The sequence below is a fragment of the Calidris pugnax genome, unplaced genomic scaffold (assembly GCF_001431845.1).
Source record: "Calidris pugnax isolate Ruff unplaced genomic scaffold, ASM143184v1 scaffold103, whole genome shotgun sequence".
In the NCBI taxonomy this organism is placed as follows: Eukaryota; Metazoa; Chordata; class Aves; order Charadriiformes; family Scolopacidae; genus Calidris; species Calidris pugnax.
The window spans coordinates 10,996,310-11,022,410 of NW_015090990.1; the positions used below are offsets into that span (position 1 = coordinate 10,996,310).

Here is a 26,101-nt window from a genome sequence, read left to right on the forward strand (position 1 = left end):
GCAGAAAGGCATGTCAAATTTATAAAACGTTAAAAAACGAGATTTCATTAGAGATCATCAGAAAGCACTGCTGAAACAACCTTAATTCTGCTCAGCTGATCAGCCTCCTTTCTCTCTTGTTGAATGTCTCCGTTCCCTCAGTCTCACGGTGCAGGACACAGCTTTGCTACGCTTCTATAAACGCTCACAGAAACGAACCCACATGGCCGGGACGGACCCAGCACCAGAACAACCTCTACCTGGCTAGGGGATGGCATACTCTTATTTTTTCTTGCCTGGCACACAAAGTTCTGCCACAGGGACGATGTCAAACAGAGAAGGGCAGCTGGGAACCCACGCACAAGACAGCTGTGTCCTGTAAGTGGGAAACAGGCCCCTGACTGTCACAAGTCCATGTGACACAGTGCTGACCTGTGCTGAGAGTGGCACAGGCTGTGGACTCTCCACCTCTGCAGAGGGGGTCCGGATACTGACCACGCCACAGAAACCGGCCAGCAACAACAACATAAACATTCAGTGATTAAAAATTAGGGAGCAAGCACATGATATCCCAGACAAATAAATACTTTCACAAATGCTATTAATATGATCGCTTTAAGGCTCACAATAGATGACTCTGGCCATTAAAACTGACCATGAAATAAAAATGGAAAAACTTGAATTCTTATTTTTATCTGGAGACAAGACAAACCCAAAATGTAAAGTACAGGAGAAAGTGTTGTGTGCACACAGACATTTTGCTTCTCTTTTGCCATATTAACCAGAATACCAAACAGCCAGGACCACCAAGCTTTTTAGTGATACGTTTACAAGAACTAACTAAACACAAATTATTTCATGCAGTGAGGTTGCTGTGGGGTAGGGAGAGAGAGCAAGAGCAGTGGTACTTCCAACAGAATTTACTTGGATGCTGAGACGAGTTACTGGTACTGATGGAGATACATGGTTTCTAAAACCCAGAAGTGTTAACGGTGTTCAATGGAGACACAAGATTCACTTAGATCACTATGTTGGAAGATAATCTTAAAATGTTTAAAGGCAATACCTTCTACAGCTATTCAGATTAAGCTGGATAAGAAGGTAATAAGTATCAACCTAATAAATACTTCTTGGATTCTAATCTTCCTTGTTTTTGTACTTCTCAATTTAAGAGTCTGAAATAAATGTCAAATCAAAGAGTTGCAGAAGAAAAACATTTTTTTAAGATCAAGATCTATAATAACAAGCTCACTCCAAGACTGCCATCTGTTTTCAGTCACTTTAATGTGCCTGTGATATCACTGTCACTAAACGCTGTAAAGTTTTGCCAAATATGTGCCACCTTAAGTAGAATAACCTAATTGCACGTGCATTTCTATTGGAAATGAATATCATAATAACTAGAAAAGAAATCAAATGTTGGAAAATGTTTAGACACGTAAGGCAATGTGGCAGTAAAAGCTCTTATGGGATTGTGTCTGTAGCTGGATACTTACAGTTAACATGGCAAACATTAGCTGGCAGACATTGAAAGCGTGTCTCCAGTTGTGATACAAAACCATTCGATAATTCTTCCGAACCGTCAAAAGCCACCTACACAGCGTCTGAAAAGAAAAGTACAAATTGTATCAGGGCTACTAAATGTGCACAAACGGACAGAGCAGTGCCAAGACAAAAGCAGCAGATATTGCTGCAGTGCAGATGGTTACCTCGTAGTCAATTTTAAATTTCTGAACCATTCCAAGTTCCATGAACATCCGCAGGGCTGCAGTAATCATGGCATCCACATCAAGTGAGAAGTCATCAAAATGGATATCATCAATGCCAAGCTCTGACACCAGTGGGATGTTTGCTGCCTGAAAATGCCAAAGGGAAAGGGAAACTCCTGATTCAAAACTTGGGTCTTTTTTTTTCCTGTGTCACTCTTACAAGAAACCATCCATACATCAGTTCTGACCTGCCAATACATCCCCTGCTTGATTTGATTGCCAAGCAATAACAGTCCTCACCTGAGAACTACAAACATGTCAAGCTAACAGAGTGGGGAAACAGTGGGGAAGGAGAAGAACCTGGTATGAGCAGGAAATATGCTCACTACCCCAACTGGAGCCTGTAGACAGCATTTAGACTGTGAGAGCTGACCACTTTACAGCTACTGCAGTAACACAATATATTCCAATGCAAATTACAATGCTGTAATGCAAGAAACATCTGGACAGCCAGCAGCTGGGAATTTTAATTGCTACCATTCAGAAATGCAAAGCAAATATACTGCTCTGCAGAATTTCTTCATCCAAATGTCTTTACATTCATAAGCATACAACTGCCCTTTGCTTTACATTGTTCACTACACGTTCATAGAACCAAAAAGAGCAATACAAGAAATGTCTTGCAGAAGTACTTTTCAAAGTATAATAAAAATAATTTTCAACATGCTGATTACATATTAAGTCACTAAACAACAGCAGAAGCCTAACATTTTGTTTTGTCCATGTAACAGCAGACTTTTGTTCTGTTCCTGAGAGAGGACACACAAAGCCATGCGAATGAGTGTGCAGGACTGGCTGATGCACACAGATGTGCTGTGGCTGGGCTAGTGGCAGCACCTGCGGGAGCCAGGCAGAGGTGCTGACAACCCTCACGGGCTTGTTTGCCCTTCCTTATGCCCCTTTGGACTTGCCACTCATCTCCCTGGAGAGGGCAGGTGGAGGAGGCTGCATTTGCTGAAGGAGCATCTGTTCCCTGTCTCCCCCGGTGAGAAGGCGATGGGTCAGGTAGAAACCTCGCAAAGGGGCTGGCTCCAGCCCACAGGCCACGAGCTGGACCGTGCTGAATTAGTTAAAAATCGCACGGACTCAGCTGGTGTGGCACATCCAGCTACTCACTTGCATAAAATACCCATTTGTTCATGCAGCTGTCAGTTCACCTTCACGGTTACAGCTTCTATGTGACCACCTTATGATTTCCTTTCTTAAAACTTGTGTTTTGAAACATTGCACCCTAACTTCAACGAGTTACTAAGCTTTTTCCAGCGTAAGGGAAAGTGCCACCACAATAATTGCTTTATGCAGAGATTAAGGGGGTTTAGCTATACCACATAAGAGAAGATGGTGGAAACCTGCCATAAGATAGTATTAACGCTGCAGTGTTCATTTATTTGCTAGCTAGAAGAAAGTCTCTTCAGTTCAGCACCCAGTAAAGCATGCCAATTCCACAACAAACAGTCATGGCGTTCATGCCAGGGAAGTTAACCGACGTAGAAAATACAACAAACCCCTTCAAGTCAAATGTCATCCCAGGACTCAGCTGAAGAGCCTCTGGAGCACACAGGCGGAGATGTAAGCTCTATTAACTACATACTTTGTCTGCTAGTGTACTTATGCAGGCTGAATCAATTCAGCATCTTTTTTTTTAATAATTATTGAAAAATTTGAAATATTTCTAGATGATCCCAGCAGGAGTTACACCTTGACGCCCTTTAAGATCTGGCTGAAAAGCTATGTATTTACTTCTGAGGCAAAGAAAGAAAAAAAGAAAATACAGGGAAGTGCAAAACAGGAATGCTGGCACAGAGACTCTGTTGTCCAAATCTCCAGATGTCTTACAAAACTTTTGAGTTTTTTATCATTCAGTTATTCTTCAGAGCTTTGGGGGATACTCAAGATGCATACTAATCTTCAGTTTATGAATACGCTCATTGCAGTAAATGCATTCTCTATAAAATGTCTCTGAGGGAAGAAACACATTTGTCCATCTTACTCATATGTTCCTTAGAGAGAAGTTTAAATAACAAAGATGCTGAAACAGAAGCACTTGATTGTAAGTAGACCTACTTGAAACTGTTCCATCGAAACTACTCTTTACAAACCTACTGCTGCATTTTCATTAACTTTGAAGTGGTCTCTGATTAAAATTTTCATGGTTTTTGTCCTCTTAAAGGAAAACAGATATTTTCCTTGCTATTTTTTACGGGAAACAAGCACTTTTACCAGCTTGTTACAGTTCAAGGGAGAACACTTGAAGCAGTTGCTCAACCAGAATTGTTTTTCCTTTTGTTGAACAGTGGAGAAATAACAATATATTCCAAATCTATTACAAACTGAACAACAGGATTAACAAAGCAAGTCAGAAACAATTTCTTCCCACGTCAGTCTGAAACTTTTAAATATTTATGAGATTTTACATTCCTAAATTTAACAGGAGTGCCATAATCCAAAATAACTGCTGAATTAATAGCCAGGAGATAACATTTGTATAAAAGAACCATTTGCTTTACAACAGCAATAAAGGAAACAACAGAATTATGAGTGTTGAGACTAATTTGAATAATGTTAAAAAAAATGATATGTTGTGGGGCTGCAGCAGTATTCTGGCTGCACCTGGCATTGTCTGTCCTCAGCTTCTTATGCTGGAAATTCAGCAGTCCAGGGTTTATATGAAAGCAGTCATTAAAATGTCATTTTTTTAATTACAAAGATATAAAAAATATTCATAATACAGAATATTAAAACATATCTATCCCTGAAATTTTGCAGCACTGCAGGACAAATTCCAGTGGATTTCTTAAAATAAACAGCAATAACAACACTCTCTTCCAGGAAAACAGAGGGGATGAAAGTACCATGACAATAAGAGGAAGGGGCAGGCAATTAAAATTCAAGTTACAGTGAAATTATTTTTTAAAGCACCCCAGTGATTTAGAATCACTTAAAAGGCTTGCTTCCTTTTGAACGTTTTGAAGTTCAATTTCCCCTTTCTAAAACAATTAAGAACATTATACTCTGAAGTCTTTTTACCCTGCAGACCAAGCAATTTCAACGCTCTTCATCCTTGAGAAAAATTCACATGACTCTTCTGTGAGTTTATGGTAAATTAAAGCCGGATGTGCCTTCTCTGGTCATATCGCCATAACCCCTGGTACTAAAGCAAAAACATGTCTTGAAAGGAACCATGAACACAAGTTGGACTTAACACATGGAAGGCAACTGCTGTTGCCTACTAAAGTACAAACAGCACTGACCAGGCTGGGAAACTATCACCACTTGTAGGCAGCTTGAAAAAGAGGATGTCATGCCCCTGCATGAGAGCATAAGGACAAGGTCTGTGGCCTCCCCATACTCAGACGTGCATGGGATGGGGTGGGATGGATTGAGGAAGGAGGAGAAGCGCCTTTGTACTCAATTTAGGATTGGAGACAGATTCTCCTTTCCTCATTGCTCCTATGTAAATTACATCACAGCCTGCTTGGTACGTGAACAGCTAGGGGATGAGTGTAAGCCTTACCTTACATCAGCCATCGCCAAATGACCATCATACTTCCAAACACGTGCAACACAAAGTGACTTCTACCAACAATAAAGTCCTAATTCTGGCCACTATAAAAGACAGCTCATCGGAACAGAAAAATAATGTTCCTGGTTCAGTATCAGTATCAGTCTTTGGGCACTGTGGATGAACAAAATCTAAAGGTGGCAAACTTTAGGATACTAAAGAGTGAAAGTTTAAGGGAAACTTTGAAAGGCTAAATACTTGAAATAAAAGCTGCTATTTGATGAGGTGTCCCTGCCCAGCGTGGGGGGGGGGGAGGGTGTGGAACTCGAAGATCTTTAAGGTTTCTTCCAACTCTAACCCTTCTATGATTCTATGATACTTACACCTTAGTGCTGCTGAATACAACAATTTCACAGTTTTAGAAGGATGTATACAACATATGCTGTATAAAACAGTTTCTTTATATTATTAGTGTGCAACTAGATAAGAGTAAAGGCAAGTATTCATTCATACTCACTTTTTCTTCTGGGTACTACATGTTCCCGTGTAAATGTATGTCAGAAAAATGCAGTATAATATGCACACACATAGACACAGAGCGTTTTACAACAGTCTTACTATAAGGGCTGAATGAAATGATCACAATTAATCAACATAAGCAAAAGGGGAGACTTCTGCTGCTCTCACTGAGCATACTTCCTGAATGAGAGAGGGGTTTTACATTCAGCTTCGTTAATGTTACTGCAAATTGCTTTCCTTTCAATCGTACTTTCAGTTTCTGTCATATCCCACACTTGTACCTTCATAATGGCCAACAGTGCTATTGAGAAAACACACGCAAAGCATTCCATTGAATGCCCTTTTACAAGTTAACTTTAAATCAGTTTATAGTTATAAATAGTACAAGAATGATCCCTTAGAGATGGGTGAAAGGAAAGGGGGCAAGCTTCCTGTCCTGAATAACTTGTAGGTGTGATTGCTGCTATAAACTCAGCATAGGTGTCTTGCTATTTTAATATCTGGAAACACATTACCAGCCATACCAACCAGGGCAGAAACTTTATGGATTTCCCTAATGATTCACACAATTTTACAAATTAAACTTTCTGCGTGAGTTGGAAGTCTATTTTTCTGTATATGAAAGCTGTACTAAGCTGAAGTCTTCTCATTCCAGCCAGTCAGATGTACTGCCAGTGGAGACCAGCAGACAGGTCACACGCTGCCAGCTTAAAAAAATAGTCATGGGGAAATAACTCCTTATGTAGGGAAAAAACTGTATCACGCCAGGAACAAATACAAATTAGCAATTTGGATATTTAATAATCTCCTATAGCAGAATTTGTTTATGAGACAGTCTGGGTCTGTGGTGGAGACAGGGCAATTTCAAGGTGGTGGTTACATTTTTTCCTATCTTGCCGTAATCCTCTTATTCCGTCCTTATGTCCTACAAGTTGGCACACACTGATAGGCAGCTTAAGGAATTTTTTAAACAGAAGATACCTACAGTTCAGGGGTCTGATTGTAGTAACTTGATTCAGCATACCACATTATATGAAAACACAGGTTTTGATCCCATTTGATATCAAGAACACAGGACAGAATATCATTCCACAGAGTGTCAGGGAAAGCTTACTAAATGATTTTGCACTAACTCTTCCAATAGCATATTCTTCACAATCTTATATATCCCTATTTGATAGTATGATAAAAATCAGACCTGAGGAAATGGATGAGTTCTTCGGAAAGCAGTCTTTTGCCTTGTAAAATGTTCACTACTGTAGAAATAGTCCAGCTAAACACAGAAAACACTGGACTGAAATCCTACATTGCTGTATCAGCTTGACCTCTCTGTACTTCAGTTTTACTACCTGTGTGGATAAGACATTACTACTTATTATACTTTTTATATGCTCATATATAAAATATATATATGCTTATAATATGCTTGTTATTATTTGGAAATCTATGGACAGGCATATTAGTATGGCTTTATTAAACAAAAAATAGCACCATCTGCCATTTGGTATGCTCAGCTTCCATTCCATGCGATATCAGAACTATTCAGTAACAAGAACTTCCACTATGGAATACAGTCCACTTTTTATATAGCCCTATAGACAATGATATGTGGCATGGTTAGCAAGGCTTCCTAATCAGAAAATACTGTCAGACTGATGGAGAAAAATAAAACCAAACTTCAATATATACAACACATACAAAGATATCACATGAAATATGTGCCTCAGTGTAGCAAAAGAATGGCAAAACAATATGGTATTCCACTTAACTCCCAGGGGCACTGTTTGGAGTCCATGTACTATGATTTCAATAGCAGGTCAGGATCTGACCTCATTTATACTCCACAGAGAAACTGGAGCTTCAGACAACGTGACATACACAAAAAAATAAGACTACCCTTTCAAGTATCTCTTCACCTAGAATCTCTTTCAGAAGATTAGGAACCAAAAAACCTTCAAGGCTGATCATTAAAACCTGCACCAAAGAAAGCATCAAAGTGGAGAATATTTAAATGTGAAGTCTCCGTTATCACTTAATCTTCCATCAAGCCATACTAGAAACAGTATTTTCTGATGGAGAAGATTTTTATCTGTAAAGGGTTCTTTTCATGTATAAAAGGCCTCTAAAATACTTGCTTATATTTATAGCTGCAGGCATCTTTTAAAATGTATCTTTATAGTCAGTTATTAGCAGAAGTGGACAAATTTTGCACTTCATAGCCATGGAAGGCCAAAGCCTGTTATGCTCCAGTCTGACACATTTCTTACCCTCTCCAAAGAGGAAAGAATCAAATGTTTCAGCTCAGGGACGTTTTAATGCCCAGAGCAACCTGGCCTTTAAAGGCCTCCATCTGTTACTGCAGACTGCGGATGGTGTCTCTCTGCCCTTCACAATGCTGAGTTAGCACCTCTTTTTCCAATGACCAACTGCAGCAGGAGCAGGACAGCAGCATTTAAAGAGACTTTTATAATACTTACTGTAAAGGAGAGTGCGTGTGGAAGAGACTTAAAGTGTGCACCTGTATTATTCTCTGGATTTTGATTCTAATGATTTTTTAAAATATGATTATCACAGTAGCGTTGCTGCTGCCTTTGGGAGTGAAATCGCCCAACATCACAGAATCATTTAGGCTGGAAAGGAGCTACTGAGACAAGCCAGTCCAGACCCCTGCTCAAGCAGGGTCCAAAAAACCCCAACTTTACTTGCCCTTCAACAACATTAACCAAATTCCAATTCTCTGAATAAGGTCACCATATAAAGGGATACTCAAATAACCACAACTGGAGGCTAGAATAAGATAGGAGTGGGGCCTTGGACTCATCTCAACGCAGTTGGACGAAACACGAGATAAGGAGACCTCACACTGCCACATAAAAATGCTTTGCCACCATCAGATCTACCAGAGTCCCTGTTTCTGTGTGCCAGACTCTGTGAATGTTTTAACCAACAGCTATTCAGATGTAAAAGACATCAACAGTCCCTGGAAGGAGGATTTATGTATTTTAAACCTCTTCAGAGCTACCCAGCAGATTAGCAGAGGGTTGCAATTGTGAAATCAAATGCCTAAACTCTGCCCAAAGTCCCACAGTAGGTGTCTGAGCCCTTTGCTGGAAAAGGTCATTCATTGTTTTAGTCAAAGTTTCACATCTGTAAACTGAAAATAATGCTGCTCTTACATCCAGCTTCAAAATCTGCAGCTGAAGCACGTATACGTGGTGCATACTGCTTCATCCTCAACTGGCAAATTAACAGTGTAACATGTAATTTAGGCATGAGATGTGGAACAAAGAAAGTTGCATTTAGTCTTGTTTCACAAAGTTATATTTAGTTTGACCATTTACCAAACGTAACTACTGTTTAGCATGAATACTGGTATTTGCTTAATTAAAAGAGAAACTTCATGACATGTTAGCAGAAAGCTAATTATTCTGCTGCTTCTATTAGAAAAAGAAAAGTAGCCATTAAGCAATATATCACTATCAAATATAGCATTTAGGATTTTTTTTTTAATTATCACGCACTGTGGGCTTAGGACAAAATATGGTATTTGCTTTCTGCTTTTGGTATAAAGCTATATATGCCTGAGGAAAGGATTTGTCTTCTTATAATTTTATTTTTAAAAGGGCAAGGGAAGATATGTCATTACAGCATTACACATGCTATTTCAAAGGTAGTCCCAGAATTACAGCTAAAAAACTGAAAATATTTTGATCGTTTCTGATCAATCAATCCTGTCCAGACATGCCACTTTCTGAAATTGGGACCCATCAAAAGGAATAGTAAGTTTCAGAAATAAAAATATCACATTTAAAATTTTGTTACAAACTATAATAGAAAAGACACAAAATACATTATTTATGTTGCTAAAAATCAATCCTTGATGCTAAAGTTATTTCCTACTACGCAGAAACAAAATATACGGCAGCCTATAAAAGGAACAAGAAATTTCTATTTTAAAAGAACAGAGACATAAAATAAAAGCAATTAATGGTCTAAGCATCTATTATGCTTAAGGCCAAAGTCCATAACCACAGCAGCCTAGGACTAGAGTTTTACAGGGCATGCACATTCGACACAATGATCTCCCGAGGCGCGCAGGGGAGTGTTCACGTCCTTTTGGCTTATGGTGATTAGGAAAAAACCAGTGTGTCACATACTACAGGCTAGCAACTGTCGACTTTTTATGACCATTGGTGCAGATGAGAAACTCATACAAAAGGGTCTATTCAGTCTCTGTCCCAGAATTTTAAACAAACACAAGCAGCAAACCTAGGGCAAGTATTTCTCTGCGATAAAAAAAGTGTCAGGCATGCGGGCTGCCATTTCCCACAACAGCCCTCCTTGGTTCTGGTAGGCAGAGGGTCAGCTTTGTTGCTCCCACGAAGAGCAGAATGGGTAATGCAGACCGACCCCCTCTATGCCTATAAATTTGGGAGGGTGAGGGAAGAGGGAAACATGGTAGACTTATTCTCCACAAGACTACCTAGGAAAGGGAGAGAAGGCTCTAGCTGCTTCCTTGAAGACTCAGAAGAGAGAAAACCTGATTAAGGGTGAAAGGAAGAGGGTCAGGGTTCCTTTTGCAGAGGACGTGATGTGAAGGTATAGGGAGGAACTGGCTCTTTTGGTGACGAACAGCCCATTGTGCCCTGCAATTCTCAGTTGGGCACATGGTGTGAGAGGGCATGTGAGAGAGAAAAAAGTGAAGGTGTTACCAAGAGCAGACACTTACGAAAAAAGAAAAAAAAAAATGCAACAACAAAACCTCAAATCCCCCACCAGTGCCACAATGGTGTATACACTGGTATTACACTATTCTCTATGCCAGTGTACTCCAGCAGCACTCTCTGCACCCAAGCCAATCTGCAGGACCACTGGTCTTGTGCCACCACGGGGGCTGTGGGAGTGCACAGCAATGGCACTAGATGGTGTTCCTGCTGGTCACCAAAATCTTTCTGAGCACCTGCAACAAATCAGGCTGACAGTACGGTGACTGGTGGTGAAAGTTATGCAAATATATGAGTGGGCTACTGCACCACTGGGGAGAAAGTCCTATTTCAGATCTGCTAGACTGACAGCTATAGCTGAATATTGTCAGGTAGACAATAAATAACATTGAAAATACCTTCAATCTTACAACATACATTTACAGAAAAGCTAAAGGGAAACTTGCAGCGATTATCCTTAAAATGTTTTATCTTTGTCCTTTTTTCCTTCGTTTTCATCAAGTTCTGATTGCAGGTTTAAAAGAAATCCATCCATCCTATTCTGAATCCATAAATCACTCCCTAGGAGCGCTCAGGACTACTCAAAAGACAATCCTCCAAAAAAAGAGAGCTTCATCTTGCTATAGTTTAACTAGCTAAGAGGGTTATGTGTGAGGCTTCTGCAGGTCAGACTGTGAACACAGAGCCCAACTCCTCTCCTCGTAGCAGGATGCATATCCTCCACAGCACCCTGCATCCCAACAAAGCACACCAGCCTGGGCACGGGGCTCTGGTTCACACACAACTCACAGCCTAATCACGGTTTCTAAGAACAAATAAAATGTACAGATTCTGCTCTTTCAACAAAAACAGACGCTTAAATCTTGTATTTATTTAGCTCTATACTTACTTCCTATATTTTAAAGGTTTCTTTAAGCAAAAAGATTGTTGCTTTCATCAATCACTACTTTGAGGTGAAAGGCAGCAACACAGCCATAAATACTTGTTGCTTGTCATTCGTGAGGTTAATGAAGACCTTATAATACATATTAACTGGCCCCTATGAAAATGTCCTTATGATATTTGACTGATATAACTGCTCCTTTTCTCCTAGACACCTTGCATCTGCCAAATTAATGTTTTGAATATATCAGCTTACGCTGTGCTTAGACAGTGCTGCATCAGCTGTGGGGGTACAGATCTCAGTGAAGAGGTCTATCTCCGTGACTCCATTTTAGGGACTGAGGATTGTCCACCCCTGGAACAAAGCTATGGGGTGCACAAGTACCTCAGCCACCACCAACTCAAACAGGGAGGCAGTTAATGTGCAGGCAAGTGAGAAATGAGCCAGGTGAGGAGCTGGATACGGGACCCTACTGGGTCTGCCTCGCTGTGCCACGCAGTACCCAGCTCACCAAGGTCTTCCCCAAGTGGCTGCCATGCAAACCTGGGGCCAGCAATACCCACAGACCAGGTTTTGCCACAAACCTGCCATGGTGCTGCTGCGATTACGCCACTTACAACCCTTCCTTACCACCAACCCGCAGAAATGGGTCTCCTTCAGGTACAGTACAGATAACACAAGTAGATACCTAGAATCAGTTTAACATTAGAGCTTATAAAGACCATAAATAGAAATTTTTTTTGTTCTTTTGGGGTGGGAGATTTTTGTGTGGCCATAAGCTTGTTGGATGCCAGGGACAAAACAGCGGCTGCTGCACGGAGCGCAGGGCTTGTTGAGTTACACTTAAGAGCACCAAACAGGATGCTGTGTGTGCAGGGGGATCACAAAGGCGCTGGAAAACACCCATATCTGATGTTCTCAGCTTTTCTCTGCGTGTTCAGAGCTGGGTGTAGTTTGTTGCAAAGCACAAGATGACGGAACACTTCACAGAAATGGCCTCATAAAATATTCAGTTTCCTGTTTTTGCCTGGGGTACAATCTGCACGTTTTCCATACAGTTGCAGCAAGAAAGAGAAGTGCTAGAGTCTATTTCTCATACATGTAAAGCGTTTACATTTTAAATTTGAAAGACTAAAAATACAGAACTACTGACATAATTTCTCTGTTAGAAAGTGCATTCACTCTGCCTGGGATTTTGCCCAGACTAAAACAAGAGACTTTTGAGTCTAAAACAATAGAAGAATCCCCCTGAGGCAGAGAATGAAACAGTGTAATAAATAATCCATAGAAGGTTGTAATTGCAAGTATCTTTTACATATTATATGCTAGATACAGTTTTGCTTTTATGACACAGGCCCATAAAGCCCAAACAGGAATTGATCTAGAAAACAAATGTGCATCCATGTAAATTTTTTCTTCAAATAATGCCATAGCCTAAGTTAATACTGCACAGGAGCACGGTCTCTCACACACGGTATGTGGGAAGGGGTCTTTCAGCACAGCCTTACTCTAACCAGCTCATAGAAGAATTAAAATAAATAAATATATAAAATAGCTGGCTACGAGACCGTGGCTGTAATATGGCTGAACCCATGAGGATATTTGTCCCGAGCCTCCCGGTGACTGACGCAAGAAGGACCCGCTGCCTGTGCTGCTAACATATTCTACTATATGCACACACACAAACGTTATGATGGTGTGAAATTGCACTGGTATTACCCTTTTCAGGATTTTACAGCTTAACAGAAATGCTGCTAGGCGATCAGCTTTAGAGTGGAGCAAGGATGGCACCCAGTGGCCAAACGGATTCATCTCAGAAAAACATGTCTCATCTATTTCCTGTTATTCACTTTCTGGTGTTTTAATTATAAAAAGGTTCTAGCTCTAATATGAACTTAATGGCAATGTCAAAAGCCTTTAAAGAATTGCCTTCTTCCTTTGGGGGACATTTATGTTTCCTTTTGTAAAATATTTTGTTAAAAAAACCCTCCATCTATAGAAATATTGTCATTAATAATTTAAAATCAATACCGGTAAACATTTATAACAAACAACTCTTTGCAGCCAGAACACTGTATAGAGGCAGAAATAAACAAAGAAAAGTATTTTTTCCTTTTGTAGGGTATATGCTAAGGAAAAAAAAGATTTGTTTCCTGGTTTCAAAATCAGTTCAATTGCTTGTTTAATTTTAAAATTGACATTGATAGCGTTAAAGCCAATTAGAAAATGTCTACCCAAACAAAGTTTTGTGAAAAGCAACCTGATTTTTGAACCAGGAAATTCCCAGTTATAACTGTCACACTGCTGGGGCTATAAAAGGAATCCAAGCACAGAAAAATAAAGAATAATTTTATGTGAAATATTACACCATTTTTCTGGATGTCTTCGAAGAATTCTTTCTTCCCTGAGTCTAAACAAACAGTACAATGGTCTTACTGGGTCAGTCTGGGAGTGCAGGTCTCAGAGCAGTGAGCTGTCGCATACAGAGCTTGCCCCAGGGATGTCTGTCAAGGGCGTGAGGAATAATTTGCTCCTTATTGATGGCAATAGAACCACGATAAACCAACAGCGAAGAACTCCTAAAGTACCATCATTCACTGAAGTAGCCCAATTTTTAAATATTATTCTGGTCCAATTTAGGTGCATAAGTCTTCACTAGATAGATTTTTCTTCCTGTTTGAAAACCTTTCCAAATATAAATTCCCAAGTCTATCACTGACTGAAGTGTACTATTTTATCATTTGACAAGTGTTGATTTTTTGTAAAAAAATCATTCATCAGATATTCCTCAGGCTCACTTGACATTTTAAATGTATTCTATATCTTATCACTTTTTGCATGGTCGTTGGCTAAATAGCGTAGCAATGTTGAACTGCATTTATACCTCAATGCTTTCCAGCTGACAAGAGATTTTTGTGGAGTATGATGACGGATCAGATTGAAGGACAGACAACAGGTCCATTGGATAATAAATCATTTCACCTTCACTTGCGAGCAATACTACCTTCTCAACAATTGCTATTTCTAATTTGTTTTTCTAAACATTCTCAAGTCCTGGACCAGCTGTAGTTTTGGATATGAAAACATGCAAGAAATACAAAATTTCCCATGCAAATAACAAAATGCAGTATTTGAGAGCAGCAAAGTAGCACACTTTTTTATTATGGGTAAATTAATAACCATAAGTGTTTTATTACTCCTCTGCTGAAAATTTCTGTTGTTGAAGTACCACTGTATTAGTGTGCATAATTACTAGAAACTGAAAAACAACCACTATTTAAGGCAGTAAGTCAGCAATATTTAAACTACTTAGAATGCTTTTTTTTAGTACTGTAAAAAGAATATTAGAGTACAGTAGAAATTCTTAGAATTATTATCTAAATCAATTGAAATCTATTTCAGTTTTACAGAGGGTGGTTTTTTTAAAAAAAGTAGTACAAAGACCAGTTTTGACCATGCATGTAATTTTAATTTTCTGTTATTTTCAATGATGGAAGTTTATTACTTGTGAAGTTATTTAACAAGGAGATTTAAGCTCTGGTCTAGCTATGAAGTAGCTGATCATAGTAGTAGCCATTTGTTATTAAACAATTTGAGTGCATCTTTACTCTGCAGTCAGAATATCAATGTTGATTTTTCACATTTTTTTAATCCTCACTCCCTTCTTTTTAACCTACAGTGTAAATGTATTCAGAGATTATTCTGTAGAGCATAAACACCTAAGAATAAATATTTTACCTTTGCATAATAAAAAAAACTCCACAGGAAGTTCCTTATTGACATCTGCATTACGCCCTTGCTCTGATGTAATCCACAGACCACAACCTACTCCTTGCTGAAAGAAGCATATCTCTTAAAAATTCATGTAATAACCTGTGCTAAACTCATAAATGAACCAAAATAATTTTCTGGGCATGGATATATGATTAAATTGTGGGCTTTATCTAGCTTCCAGGCCACAGGTTTCTTTCTTTTGCCTTAACTCTCTCGAATCATATATAGCTTTTCCTCAAGAGAAACTTTTTTTTTTACAGCAGGATTTACTTATCTCCTACACTACAAAATAAACTAGTTTTGTTCAGGTTTATCATACAAATGCAACACAATCTTTTGCAGTCAGAAAGTAGAAATGTTGAAATCTTTCACAGAGGTGTTTTAATATTTCTGTCTCCTCTCTGCAGATGGGAAACCATAACATGAAGAAGTTCCTTGCCTGGCTCAGATGGTACGACAACACAAGGGCAAGCAACCTACCCAGGTAGACTACAAATACTCAGAGGTGAGCAGACAGGGTGGATGTACTCCCCACAACTACTGTAGCCTCCCTTTACCCCTCTATAGCCAACAAAGAGGGCTGGCCCTTTCAGAGAGCAGCTCGGTGCCAGAGCCTCACCAGGCTCCTTCTAAATGACTCCTTGTACACCCTCCCTCCACAACAACCTAGAAAATTCTTATGTCATCTAACATGGAGGGAAGGGAACATTTTACTCTGGGAGCTCCATGTTTTCTCCTGGAAATAATAAAAGTGGTCATTTCAGAAATACCACAGGAATCCTTTCAGTCACCTTTCGCAACGGTTTAATCTCATCTTGATCAGCTACGAAGCTAGTAAATTCAAAATGTTGAAATTTCCATAAAAACAAATGCTTAGATTTTTGAAAGCAGATTCAGAATTCCCATTACCTTTTTTCTATTAACTATCCCTAGAATTAGGGTAGACACTGTACTACGACACTAAACTAGTAGAAAAGCTCCAGAAGTAATTTGTAAACAGCTGCCTCATGCCTCTGACACATTGAAGTCATCCCACTTTATTTCTGATAAAATGCCTTATGGAAGAAATTGAAGCAAAAAAACCCCGCAGGTGGGGTTTGTTTTTTTTTTCCTGCTGTCATATTGCTCTTTTATATGTCTTATTCTTAATAAAACCTATCACACTGGAACAGGTTTCATGATGGTAACAATATCTGTATGAGAAGGGCTGCTGTATCAGAAGTGCACCTGAGGATCACAGGTCCCAGCACTGAGACAAGGAGCTGACGAACAGTTTAGTAGGGCAATCCAGAAATGCTTTGCAGGGGCAGGTGGTTGAGAAAGGAAAAGAAACAGCTTGTGCTAAAACAAACAATTCAGCAAACTTGGGAGTTTTCATCAAACCCTGGTATCTGCAATTTCTAAGATTTATGACAGTAATGATCAAGTCCAAGCACATTTCTCTGCATTTTAAACATAGAAGGCATGGCCTCTTTTCTGGGTGACAAAAAGTGATGCAATGAATGCAGTTGCCTACTTTTTTCCAAGCAGCACTGTTGGAAGGCACAGATTAATAACGTAAGAACAATTATATTGTGTCAGACCAAAGGTCCCTCTAAGCCCTGTGTCTGGCAACAGGGAAGACTATTTGAACTGAGAATACGTCCTTCCTGGTGCGCTCCTTTCAGCTTGGGAGAGCTGCATGTTAGAGATTTCCCGAGCCAGAGATGACTGGTTTTTTACAACGGTCCTCATTTGCCTTTTCCTTCTGTTAATTCATCATTTTTAACTCTAACACGTATGGTAGTTTAGCTACATGTTTGCTGAATAGAGATCTTTAGTCAGATTAAAATCTGTACCCCGATAATTTCATTTGGTGCCCCTAAACCTAAACACTGTACGAGAAAAGACCATAATCAATCTTTCCCTATTTCTCTTCCCTATGCCATTCCCTTCACTGAAATTAAAAAAGCTCAGTTATATATATATATCTCTGAACTACAGAGCACTAGCCTGATGTCAACAGCCAACAACCTCACATTTCAGAAACTGGTATAAAAATCCCAGTATTTTGTTTTTAATCATTATTTATTATTTTTAATAATTTTCAGTGTATGCAATGTGTTCCTGACTTCTTGTTTCCATGACAACTGAAGACATAGGGACATGTAAAAGTGTATGAAATAATGTAATACAATAAAGACCTCAGTTTCATGAATTATGAAACTCTTAACACTGTACTTTAGGCCTTATCTTACGTGGGCAGCACACGTGGAAAAGCAGGGAAAATAAACTGTGTTTTACATCTTGTGAACATGTGCATTTCTCAAAAGGGAACACAACTCAATATTAACACTTAAGGCCTGTTTACCCTCAGGGTTTCTCTTTACTTTTTTTCCCCATTGTCGCTACTCTCAGTGGAACTTGAGCAGCTGGAATAGCACTGAGGAAAATCTCGGTGCCAGCCGGGACCCCCTCCTGTGACAGCCAAGAGAGGAGTCCCGGTGTCTGTGTGACTCGTCTTGGGGGACAATCTGAAAAATACTTAAGCATGTGAATATCTTCCTGCAGTTACACAGAACTGTAGGTGTTTCACCACATACATGGCTGGGAGCGTGGCTTGCAACACTGACTCTGCAGTGCCATCAGCAGCCTTGTCTCCTTGGGAAACCCGTTACCAGACAGACTGAAATGGCAGTGTCATCAATGCATGTAAACCTCGTTTGCTAGCTATACATATTTAAACGGCAGTACTTCATAAGTGGTCCAAACCACAAAGGCCAACTTGCCTTTCTGAAATTTAATTACTGAGGAAGACTATAATATAATTATTATAAATCACTACAAATTATTTAATTTCCAGAATCTATACATAACTAAAATAGCTCTAAATTGAAAGAGAGCATCATGGCAGAGAATAACATAGCCTAGGAATACTTTCCCAATCCTTACAGATATTGGAGATAAAGTTAATACCTAAATTCAATTTTTCTTTGTGCTGCCCACTGTTATGCATTTAAGGGTGGGTATAAAATTGTAACAACATTAGATACGAATAAAAAATTCAGATAACACATGTAATGCACTCCAAGTATCAAGTTCACTTAAATCCATCATCTTTCATGATTCAACTGTTTACATTGTCATATACAGTAGCACTCCTAAAAGTTTTTTCCTTTTTTGGCTCAACTCTTTCCATCATTATTTAGTTAAATGCCTATGTTTTTAAGAGACACACAAAAGCCTCCCTATGTGGAGGTAGATCTTAACTAGCCACACCTCAGGCTATGGAATTGAGAAATACAGCAATTGTTATTCACCCTACATTTTGAATCGAAGACTCTGTAAAGCAGGTGATACATTATTTTCTGTTGTGTAGCTCTCTTGTGTGCTGTTTGACCTAAAAAAGGGAATCTCTCACAGGGCTATAAATAATGCATCATAGTCATTAAATATTGATCCGGCTTATACCATTCACAGCTGCACAATTAGGTTAGCTTTTTAAAAATAGCTTCTTGTATATTACCCATAATAGGACAGTGTTTACATATTCTCTTTGGAAACTCTATTAGTTAAATTTAAAGGTGATGTGTGTTTATGGGATGGCTTGCTAAGTCACAGGACTTGTTCGTTACTGTCTCGGAAGTCAGTAACTCTTGCTATAAATATCCTGTCCTGGACACAATTCTGCATTCTTTATTCATGTACCTCGACTTTCTATATTTGTCTAAAAGACAGCTATTTTTAGGCTTGGAGAGCCTGCATTTCAATGAGAAGAAGCCTGGCACTACAGGACAATGCTACAGAATAGCATCAATCTTTGATTGATGAAAGTTCACTAGTCTTAAAATTTTCTATTCCATAATACAAATGCTTATATATAAAAACTAGCATTAAAACATAATGGAAATAATGAAATTGTCTTTTAAGTCCAAAATACAGGAGAGAACTGAGTTGTCACAGTTTTTAAAATCGTATCTATTTCTAATTTCTTAAATAATAAAATGAATATTGATATGGGTATGATTCATTGGCACATTACTTCAGCTTATCCTGGCAAAATTCAATTTGAATTGAGTGTAGTTACACAGAGGCATTGTGAAAAATCAGGCTCAAGACTTCAGACAAACATTCTCATATATGCAAAAATGTTTGCATTCAACGTGGAATTTTTTTTTTTCACTCACGAACACCCACGAAAAGTAAAGTTTAATTTTCCTCCGTATGTCTAGAGCAATAGTATCAGAAATCTACCTATCACAGCAAAGCAGCATGTATTGGAAAACCAAAAAAATATTACACGGTTTATATAAACTTAGCAGTATATCAGACTGAAATTATTTCTTTTTGGAAGCCATCATAATTTAAATCCAAAAAAAAAAGAATCAAAGTTGAAAAATATTGAGTAGCAAATAAAGGTAAACTAATCTGGGAATGGAGAGTTTATGTACTAAACTTACTATAAATTGTATGTTTTCATTGCTCTTGTTTTAATACTAAAATTTATTAATAAAAATCACATAGTCACAGTGCATATCCCATATACAGGAATAACAGTAGACACCCCACAATTAATTCTGATTAATAATTAATGCTGATTCAAGTCCCTGTTATTGAAACTCTGTCAATTACGCTTCCATGTGTTTTTCCCCATTTTAAAAGCCTACCCATTTTCAGGAAAAAGTACCCACTTTACACTGCATGACAACTCAAGTTTTCACTTAACGTACATTTTAAACTGGCGTAAAAAGAGGACTGGTTCTTAAATTTTAACTTTTTTCAGATATCTTGTTCTATCAGAAAACGGAATACGAAAGATTGACTGCCATGAATAAATAGATGGAAGATGTCAGAGGGAACATTTCCGTGTAATTTTACAAAAGCCAAACACAGCCAAAGACCAACATCCTGCTGAAATCAATGGCAAATCTCCCATCACCTTCCCTGGGGCTAGATTATCACCTACAGAGACCAGGGGATTTGCTCAGGCTCTGGATCCAGATCTCTGCGGTTCCACTTGTGTCTACCTAGAGGCTACACCCACTCTCATTGCTAAAACAAGCTCACCCGGTTAAAGGCATGGATTTTCCATTCCCACTTCCCCCAGGCTCACAGGCAGCAGACTGAGTGGGTGGCTTCATCCGGGTCAGCCTCACACCGGTCCTGCTTGTGTTGGCCTCCTGAGAAAGGTGTGTGCTAGTGTAAGTGCTAATGAATCCCAAAAGCTTTAATGCAAATAATGAAAAGTACTGGTGAAATGAATTTTTATAGTAATGATTCACATACTTGGGTTCTATTGCAAGGAAAAAAAATAAAACCCATTCATTAATAGAACAATTTCTAATTATATAAACATTTTTAAACTTGACTTTCAGATTTTTATTAGTGAAAGCTACAGTCTAGTAACACCAGAAGTTGAATCCCTTCAAAAAACGTGGAAAAAATATGTTCCATACTGTGAACTTCCCTCTGAATCTTTCATCTCCACAACCAATGGTGTTCTGCCCTTTTCCCCATCCTAGCATCCAGAGAAAGGTATTTCATTTCTAAGGGTTTCTAATTAAGGTGGTTTTTTGTTGTTGTTTCATTAATTCTTAGATGGGATTATTACCAACAGAAATAAATGCTATTTATTTTACAGAACCTGATCACAGTGATTATGTTTAATTCTTAAAAAGATATCAGGTATATTTGTGAATTTGTATATTTGTGAATACATTCAATAACAGTAGGAAATTCTTGACAAAATTTGAAGTAAAAGAATCAACTTTAGTCTTGCTATGCTTTCTGCAATGCAACAAAATTAATTCACTAGTAAGAGCCAGAGGAAAAATAAACTTCAAGTATACTTGCAATTTTTCACTTTGCATCAGAATTTTCTTGAGATCTTAGGGAAATAAAAAATAATGGAAAAACATTTTATTAAGACTATAAAGAAATGACATGATGGAAATAAACAACTTGAATGGAAGGAAGAATATGTAATTTTTCCCAAGCTGCTGGGGTCCAGTTACAGTATGTTTGGGGTAATATGTTGAAAAGTTGTCAACTCAAATGGATTGTCAGCTTCAAAGTCATTAATTACCATTAGGTCCCACGTCAGTCAAGAGCCAGTAGTGAACTACTGGCATTACTCTCATTTAGATGTTTCTACCATGTGTGTTTGTTCCTGCTCTGACTGAACCAGAACATCAGGTAAATCATAATGGACATTTCCTCTGACATCTGCCAATAAATCACCAAAGGGAGAGGGGACAGTCTTAGCCCCAAACGCCCCCAGAGGGAGGAATTGTTTATTAGCCAGTCAAGTCTAGAAGATGACCCTAATATAACAAAAGGCTTATACAAAATATAACATCCTAACGAACAGAGAAAAGAGCAGCGATTTCAGGATAGGATGCCCCAGGAGACCTCAGCAGGGAGACTGGCTGCCAGAGCTCTGCAAGGGGGGAGACGGGAGCAATTTCATCCCATGGATGGATGGCCCTCTCCTGGGAAGAGCTCTCTGTCGATGGCCCACAAGACACGCTGGTCCTCTCTGGGTTTTTGTTGCTTTGTTTACAACCAGTGGTGTAAAGCATTAAGAAGGACTACCCCACACTCATTTTATTAGGAACTGAAAACAAGACAACAGGATACGGGAAAGGGATTTTTTTTCTGAGAAAGTCTCTCAGCTTCATTTAAGCACAGCTTGGCTGTATTGCTCCCTTTCTCATCTATGTTCCTTATAAAAATGTATCTATCAGGGGTATTAATGAATAAATGCTTTTCATTTCCCTCTACCTTATCATTAACCATTAAATGGATAGTTACATGCCTTCAAGGTAAATGGATAATGACAAGACATTCCTCACTTGGAGACTGGCAAATCTATTAATGAAGACACCTGGGAAAACAAGTGGAATAGCTCCTCATCAGACCAGTATCTAAATCTAAAGAGTAACATTGCAAGCTTTTATTTCAAGTACACAGACCACGATGAAAAATTGTCTTTCAATGGCTGACACCAACCAAGAAGTATGTAGAAAGATACTGGTTGAATCCTTACAGTCACAGAAGCTATATCACAGGTGCCTATTATAAGATAAACTAAAATGCAAAAAAAAAAAAAAGTATTTATGGCCCTTTATTCCTTTCTTTCTCTTCTCTCTCATACAGTGTTCAGTGTTCTTTTTACCGAACACAATATGCAACTTATTTAGGACAAAAAAGCATTTTCTGCTGGTTGCAGCATTGGAAAGATCTTCAAGCATGTTTGATTCCAGCAATAATTCAGTAATCTAATCTTCATCTTACAAAAAGGTAGGCAACTGCACCAATAGCTACAACGGAGGGAGAATATGACTCCCTTATCACCAGGTCTTAATAGAGTTCTAAGGCACAGACATAATTTGGGCAATAATCTGCAAACTAATTAACTAACGAGCAATATCTGCCCTTCCTCAACATAGGCAACTCATCATTATCAGCTCTGCTATGTCACCCACAGCTTCGCCCTTCTGCAACAACCATCCCCATGGTGCAGAGACCAGGTCACAGCCAGCCAGCCAAGTGTCTAAACAGCCATCAAACAGCTATTTTTGAGCCAGACAGGTGCCAGGGAGCCACAGCAGGGAATGCCAGCAGCACGGAGTCACAACACTCCAGATCTCCTTCCCAGACATCACCACACTTCGCAGATACACTTAGCGTACAGGAGACCAGCACTGATACCCACCATGAAAGCCTTCCTGACAGCTTTGAGGAGCCCTCTACAACACTGACTCCTCACAGCCAAGAAAAGTGCTGCCAAGTTTCCCTAGTGTTTCCTCAAGCAGAAAAGGACAAACGAAGCCCATCACAAAAGCAGCTCTGGAGTGCTGGCAGTGATAAAAGAGCAAGGTCACCATTCCCCCTACCCTCTACCCCTTGGCAAGGCAGGATTCAGCGAGAACATGTAATTATTGGTCCTGGCAGTGCTACGTTCAGCACACATCGCTTTACAGTTCTCCCCAGGACGTTTATATAAGTTAAAAGAGTTTTTCTGACCACCTTTACATCCAGCCTTCTGAGCCTATGCACAATCTTGATAATGAATGGTCTGCTTTTCCAGTAAACACAGGACAGCTTCCACACTATAAGCATGTAAAGTCTCAAGTTCCTCTCATTTTCCCTAGTCTCTTCCTTACCTTCCCCTGTGGCATGACTTCTCTATGGTGGTTCTTGCTGAGGAGAACACCAAGCCCACGCTGACACGCAGTTCTAGCAGCTGGTGCTGGGACACTGATATTTTGCCACTGCACACCCATCACTGCAGCTCTTTATCCTTTTAAAGATTTTTCCACCTTCCCTGCCAAACAGTCTGGCATGTAATAATACATCCTTTGTAAATCACTGTTAATTGTATCTCCTGCTTTTAATGTAAAACTTTTCTCTCAGATAATCTACATCCATTTTAATTTACTGTTACATTTTCAGAAACAACTAAACCCATAAATCCTTACCTTAAATTTATCAACTTCTGCCTTCGAACATGTTGCATGGTAAGATAACACCTGCCCCAGAACAAAAGATAAAAAAAAATTTTTGTAGACTTGACAAGTAGAAATAATAAGGCTCTGTACTGCAGTTTAATCAATGATGTTTATAACAAATTTAATTAATATTTACGCATGGTAATTCAGTTCTGAATGTCAGCATATAACTAATTGCAGGTTATCAGGTACACATTTGGCATTTATGTTGCAGGGAATTTTATAGGGAATCATGGACAGTAAGTAATTTAATATTATACGCATTCCTACATTGTTCTCCTAGAGTTCTACAATTAAAAGGGAAAGAATTTAATGTAAAAATAACAGCAGATTTATAGACTTTAAATAATGCCTTTAATATACTATAAAGCTTTAATGCCTCTGCTAGTGGCACATCACTGCGTACAAATTAGCACCTCTATGCTATGCCTGACATGCTCTTCAATACCATTCTGGAGATGAAAGCATGAAACATAATGCACAAAGTACTGCACACCTCCCCTTATTACCTCTAAGATATCCTTATTTGATGACACTAACATTGAACAAGCACTCCAGAAGGTGCAAGAGCCATCCTGTGTACTGCACCTACTAAGCTCTGACTGTGTGTAGGACAAGGCACTGGTCCATGAGGGAGGTCCCAGAGCCAGAGCACTCTTAGCAAGGAGAAGTCCTCCTCACCATACTGCAACATCTGCTTACGTGCTAAAGCTTTGATATATATTTCTCATTTTGAAATTGTTCTCATCTGTGAATGTTTCTGCTAGTCATACAAATACCTAAACTCTATCTCAAGTGCCCTTGCCTTGCAATACATTGTGGCAGTAAGTCCCCAGACGTATTTACTCGTATCAATTTTAGAGGTGTCATCTTTTACAGTAACAGGAAATCATTCCTGCACTATGAAAGAACAAATAACAAACACCAATTTACTTTTTCTGTCCCACGTTTTACTTTCTGTAACTATACATCATGTCCTTCCTCAAATAGTATCTATTTTTCCGTCCAACCATATCACAGCTTCTCTCAGAAATCTGTAAAACTAGTAAAATTACTAGTAATCTGCTATGACAGATTACACTTAATTCCAAAATTCTCACCAATGGTCTCCTTTATCTGCGTAAATCCCTCTAGATTTTTACAATCTTTCTTGATTATTCTAATATTTTAATCATTTGCAAATTTTGCATGCTTAATATATAAAATAGTATTTAGCCTGGTTTTGAACCATATGGCATCCTACTGTCAAGCTTTCACAGAACCATAGAATCATATGCAGTTGGAAGGGACTTCTGGAGATCATCTAGTCCAACTTCCCTGACAGAGCGGGTCTACCCAGAGCACGTTGCACAGGAACTTGTCCAGGCGGGTTTTGAATGTCTCCAGAGGAGACTCCACCACCTCTCTGGGCAGTTCCAGTGCTCTACCACTCTCACAGTAAAGAAGTTCCTCCTCGTGTTGAGGTGGAACTTCTTATACTCAAGTTTGTGCCCATTTCCTCTTGTCCTGTCACTGGGCACCACTGAGAAAAGACCAGCCCCGTCCTCCTGACAACCCTCCCTTTAAGTATTTGTACGCATTAATTAGATCTCCCCTAAGCCTTCTCTTCTCAAGACTAAAAGGACCCAAGTCCCGCAGCCTCTCCTCGTAGGAGAGATGCTCCAGGCCCTTAATCATCTCTGTGGCCCTTTGCTGTACCCTCTCCAGCAGTTCCCTGTCCTTCTTGAACTGGGGAGCCCAGAACTGGACACAGTACTCCGGAAGGGGCCTTACCAGGGTAGAGTAGAGGCGCAGAATGACCTCCCTCGACCTGCTGGCCACGCTCTTTGATGCACCCCAGGATGCTATTTGCCTTCTCGGCCACAAGGGCCCATTGCTGGCTCATGGTCATCCTGTTGTCCACAAGAACTCCCAGGTCTTTCTCCTCAGAGCTGCTCTCCAGCAGGTCAGCCCCCAACCTGTACTGGTGCTTGTGGTTATTTCTCCCCAGGTGCAGCACCCTATACTTGCCCTTGTTAAATTTCATTAGGTTTCTCTCTGCCCAACTCTCCAGCCTGTCCAGGTCTCTCTGTATGGCGGCACAGCCTAATGGGTTGTCAGCCACCCCTCCTAGTTTTGTGTCATCAGCAAACTTGCTGAGGGTACATTCCATCCCTTCATCCAGGTCATTGATGAATATATTGAAGAGCACTGGATCCAGTACTGACCCCCGGGGAACACCACTTGTTACAGACTTCCAGCTGGATACTGTGCCACTAAACACAAACCTCTGAGCTCTGTCTTTCAGCCAGTTTTCAATCCACTTAACTGTCCATTCGTCTAACCCACACTTCCTAAGCTTAGCTTTGAGGATGCTGTGGGAGATGGCGACAAAAGACTTTCTCCATATTTACATTTTGGTCTTCTGTTTTTTAGCCAATCTTATGAGAATTCTATATGAAAAATGGTATCTGTATATC

The 26,101-nt window shown here is 39.4% G+C and overlaps 1 protein-coding gene across 1 annotated transcript in view; it reads right to left on the reverse strand.

Annotated features, from left to right (window-relative positions):
• Positions 1-26,101, reverse strand: part of PDE11A (phosphodiesterase 11A) — a 144,936-nt gene that overhangs the window by 41,110 nt on the left and 77,725 nt on the right. Inside the window, exons 10-12 of the mRNA XM_014954698.1 lie at positions 23,613-23,663; positions 1,689-1,835; positions 1,476-1,583 (exon numbers count right to left, since the gene is read on the reverse strand). Of these exons, the coding sequence (XP_014810184.1) occupies positions 1,476-1,583; positions 1,689-1,835; positions 23,613-23,663 (306 nt within the window). The remainder of the gene's footprint in view (positions 1-1,475; positions 1,584-1,688; positions 1,836-23,612; positions 23,664-26,101) is intronic.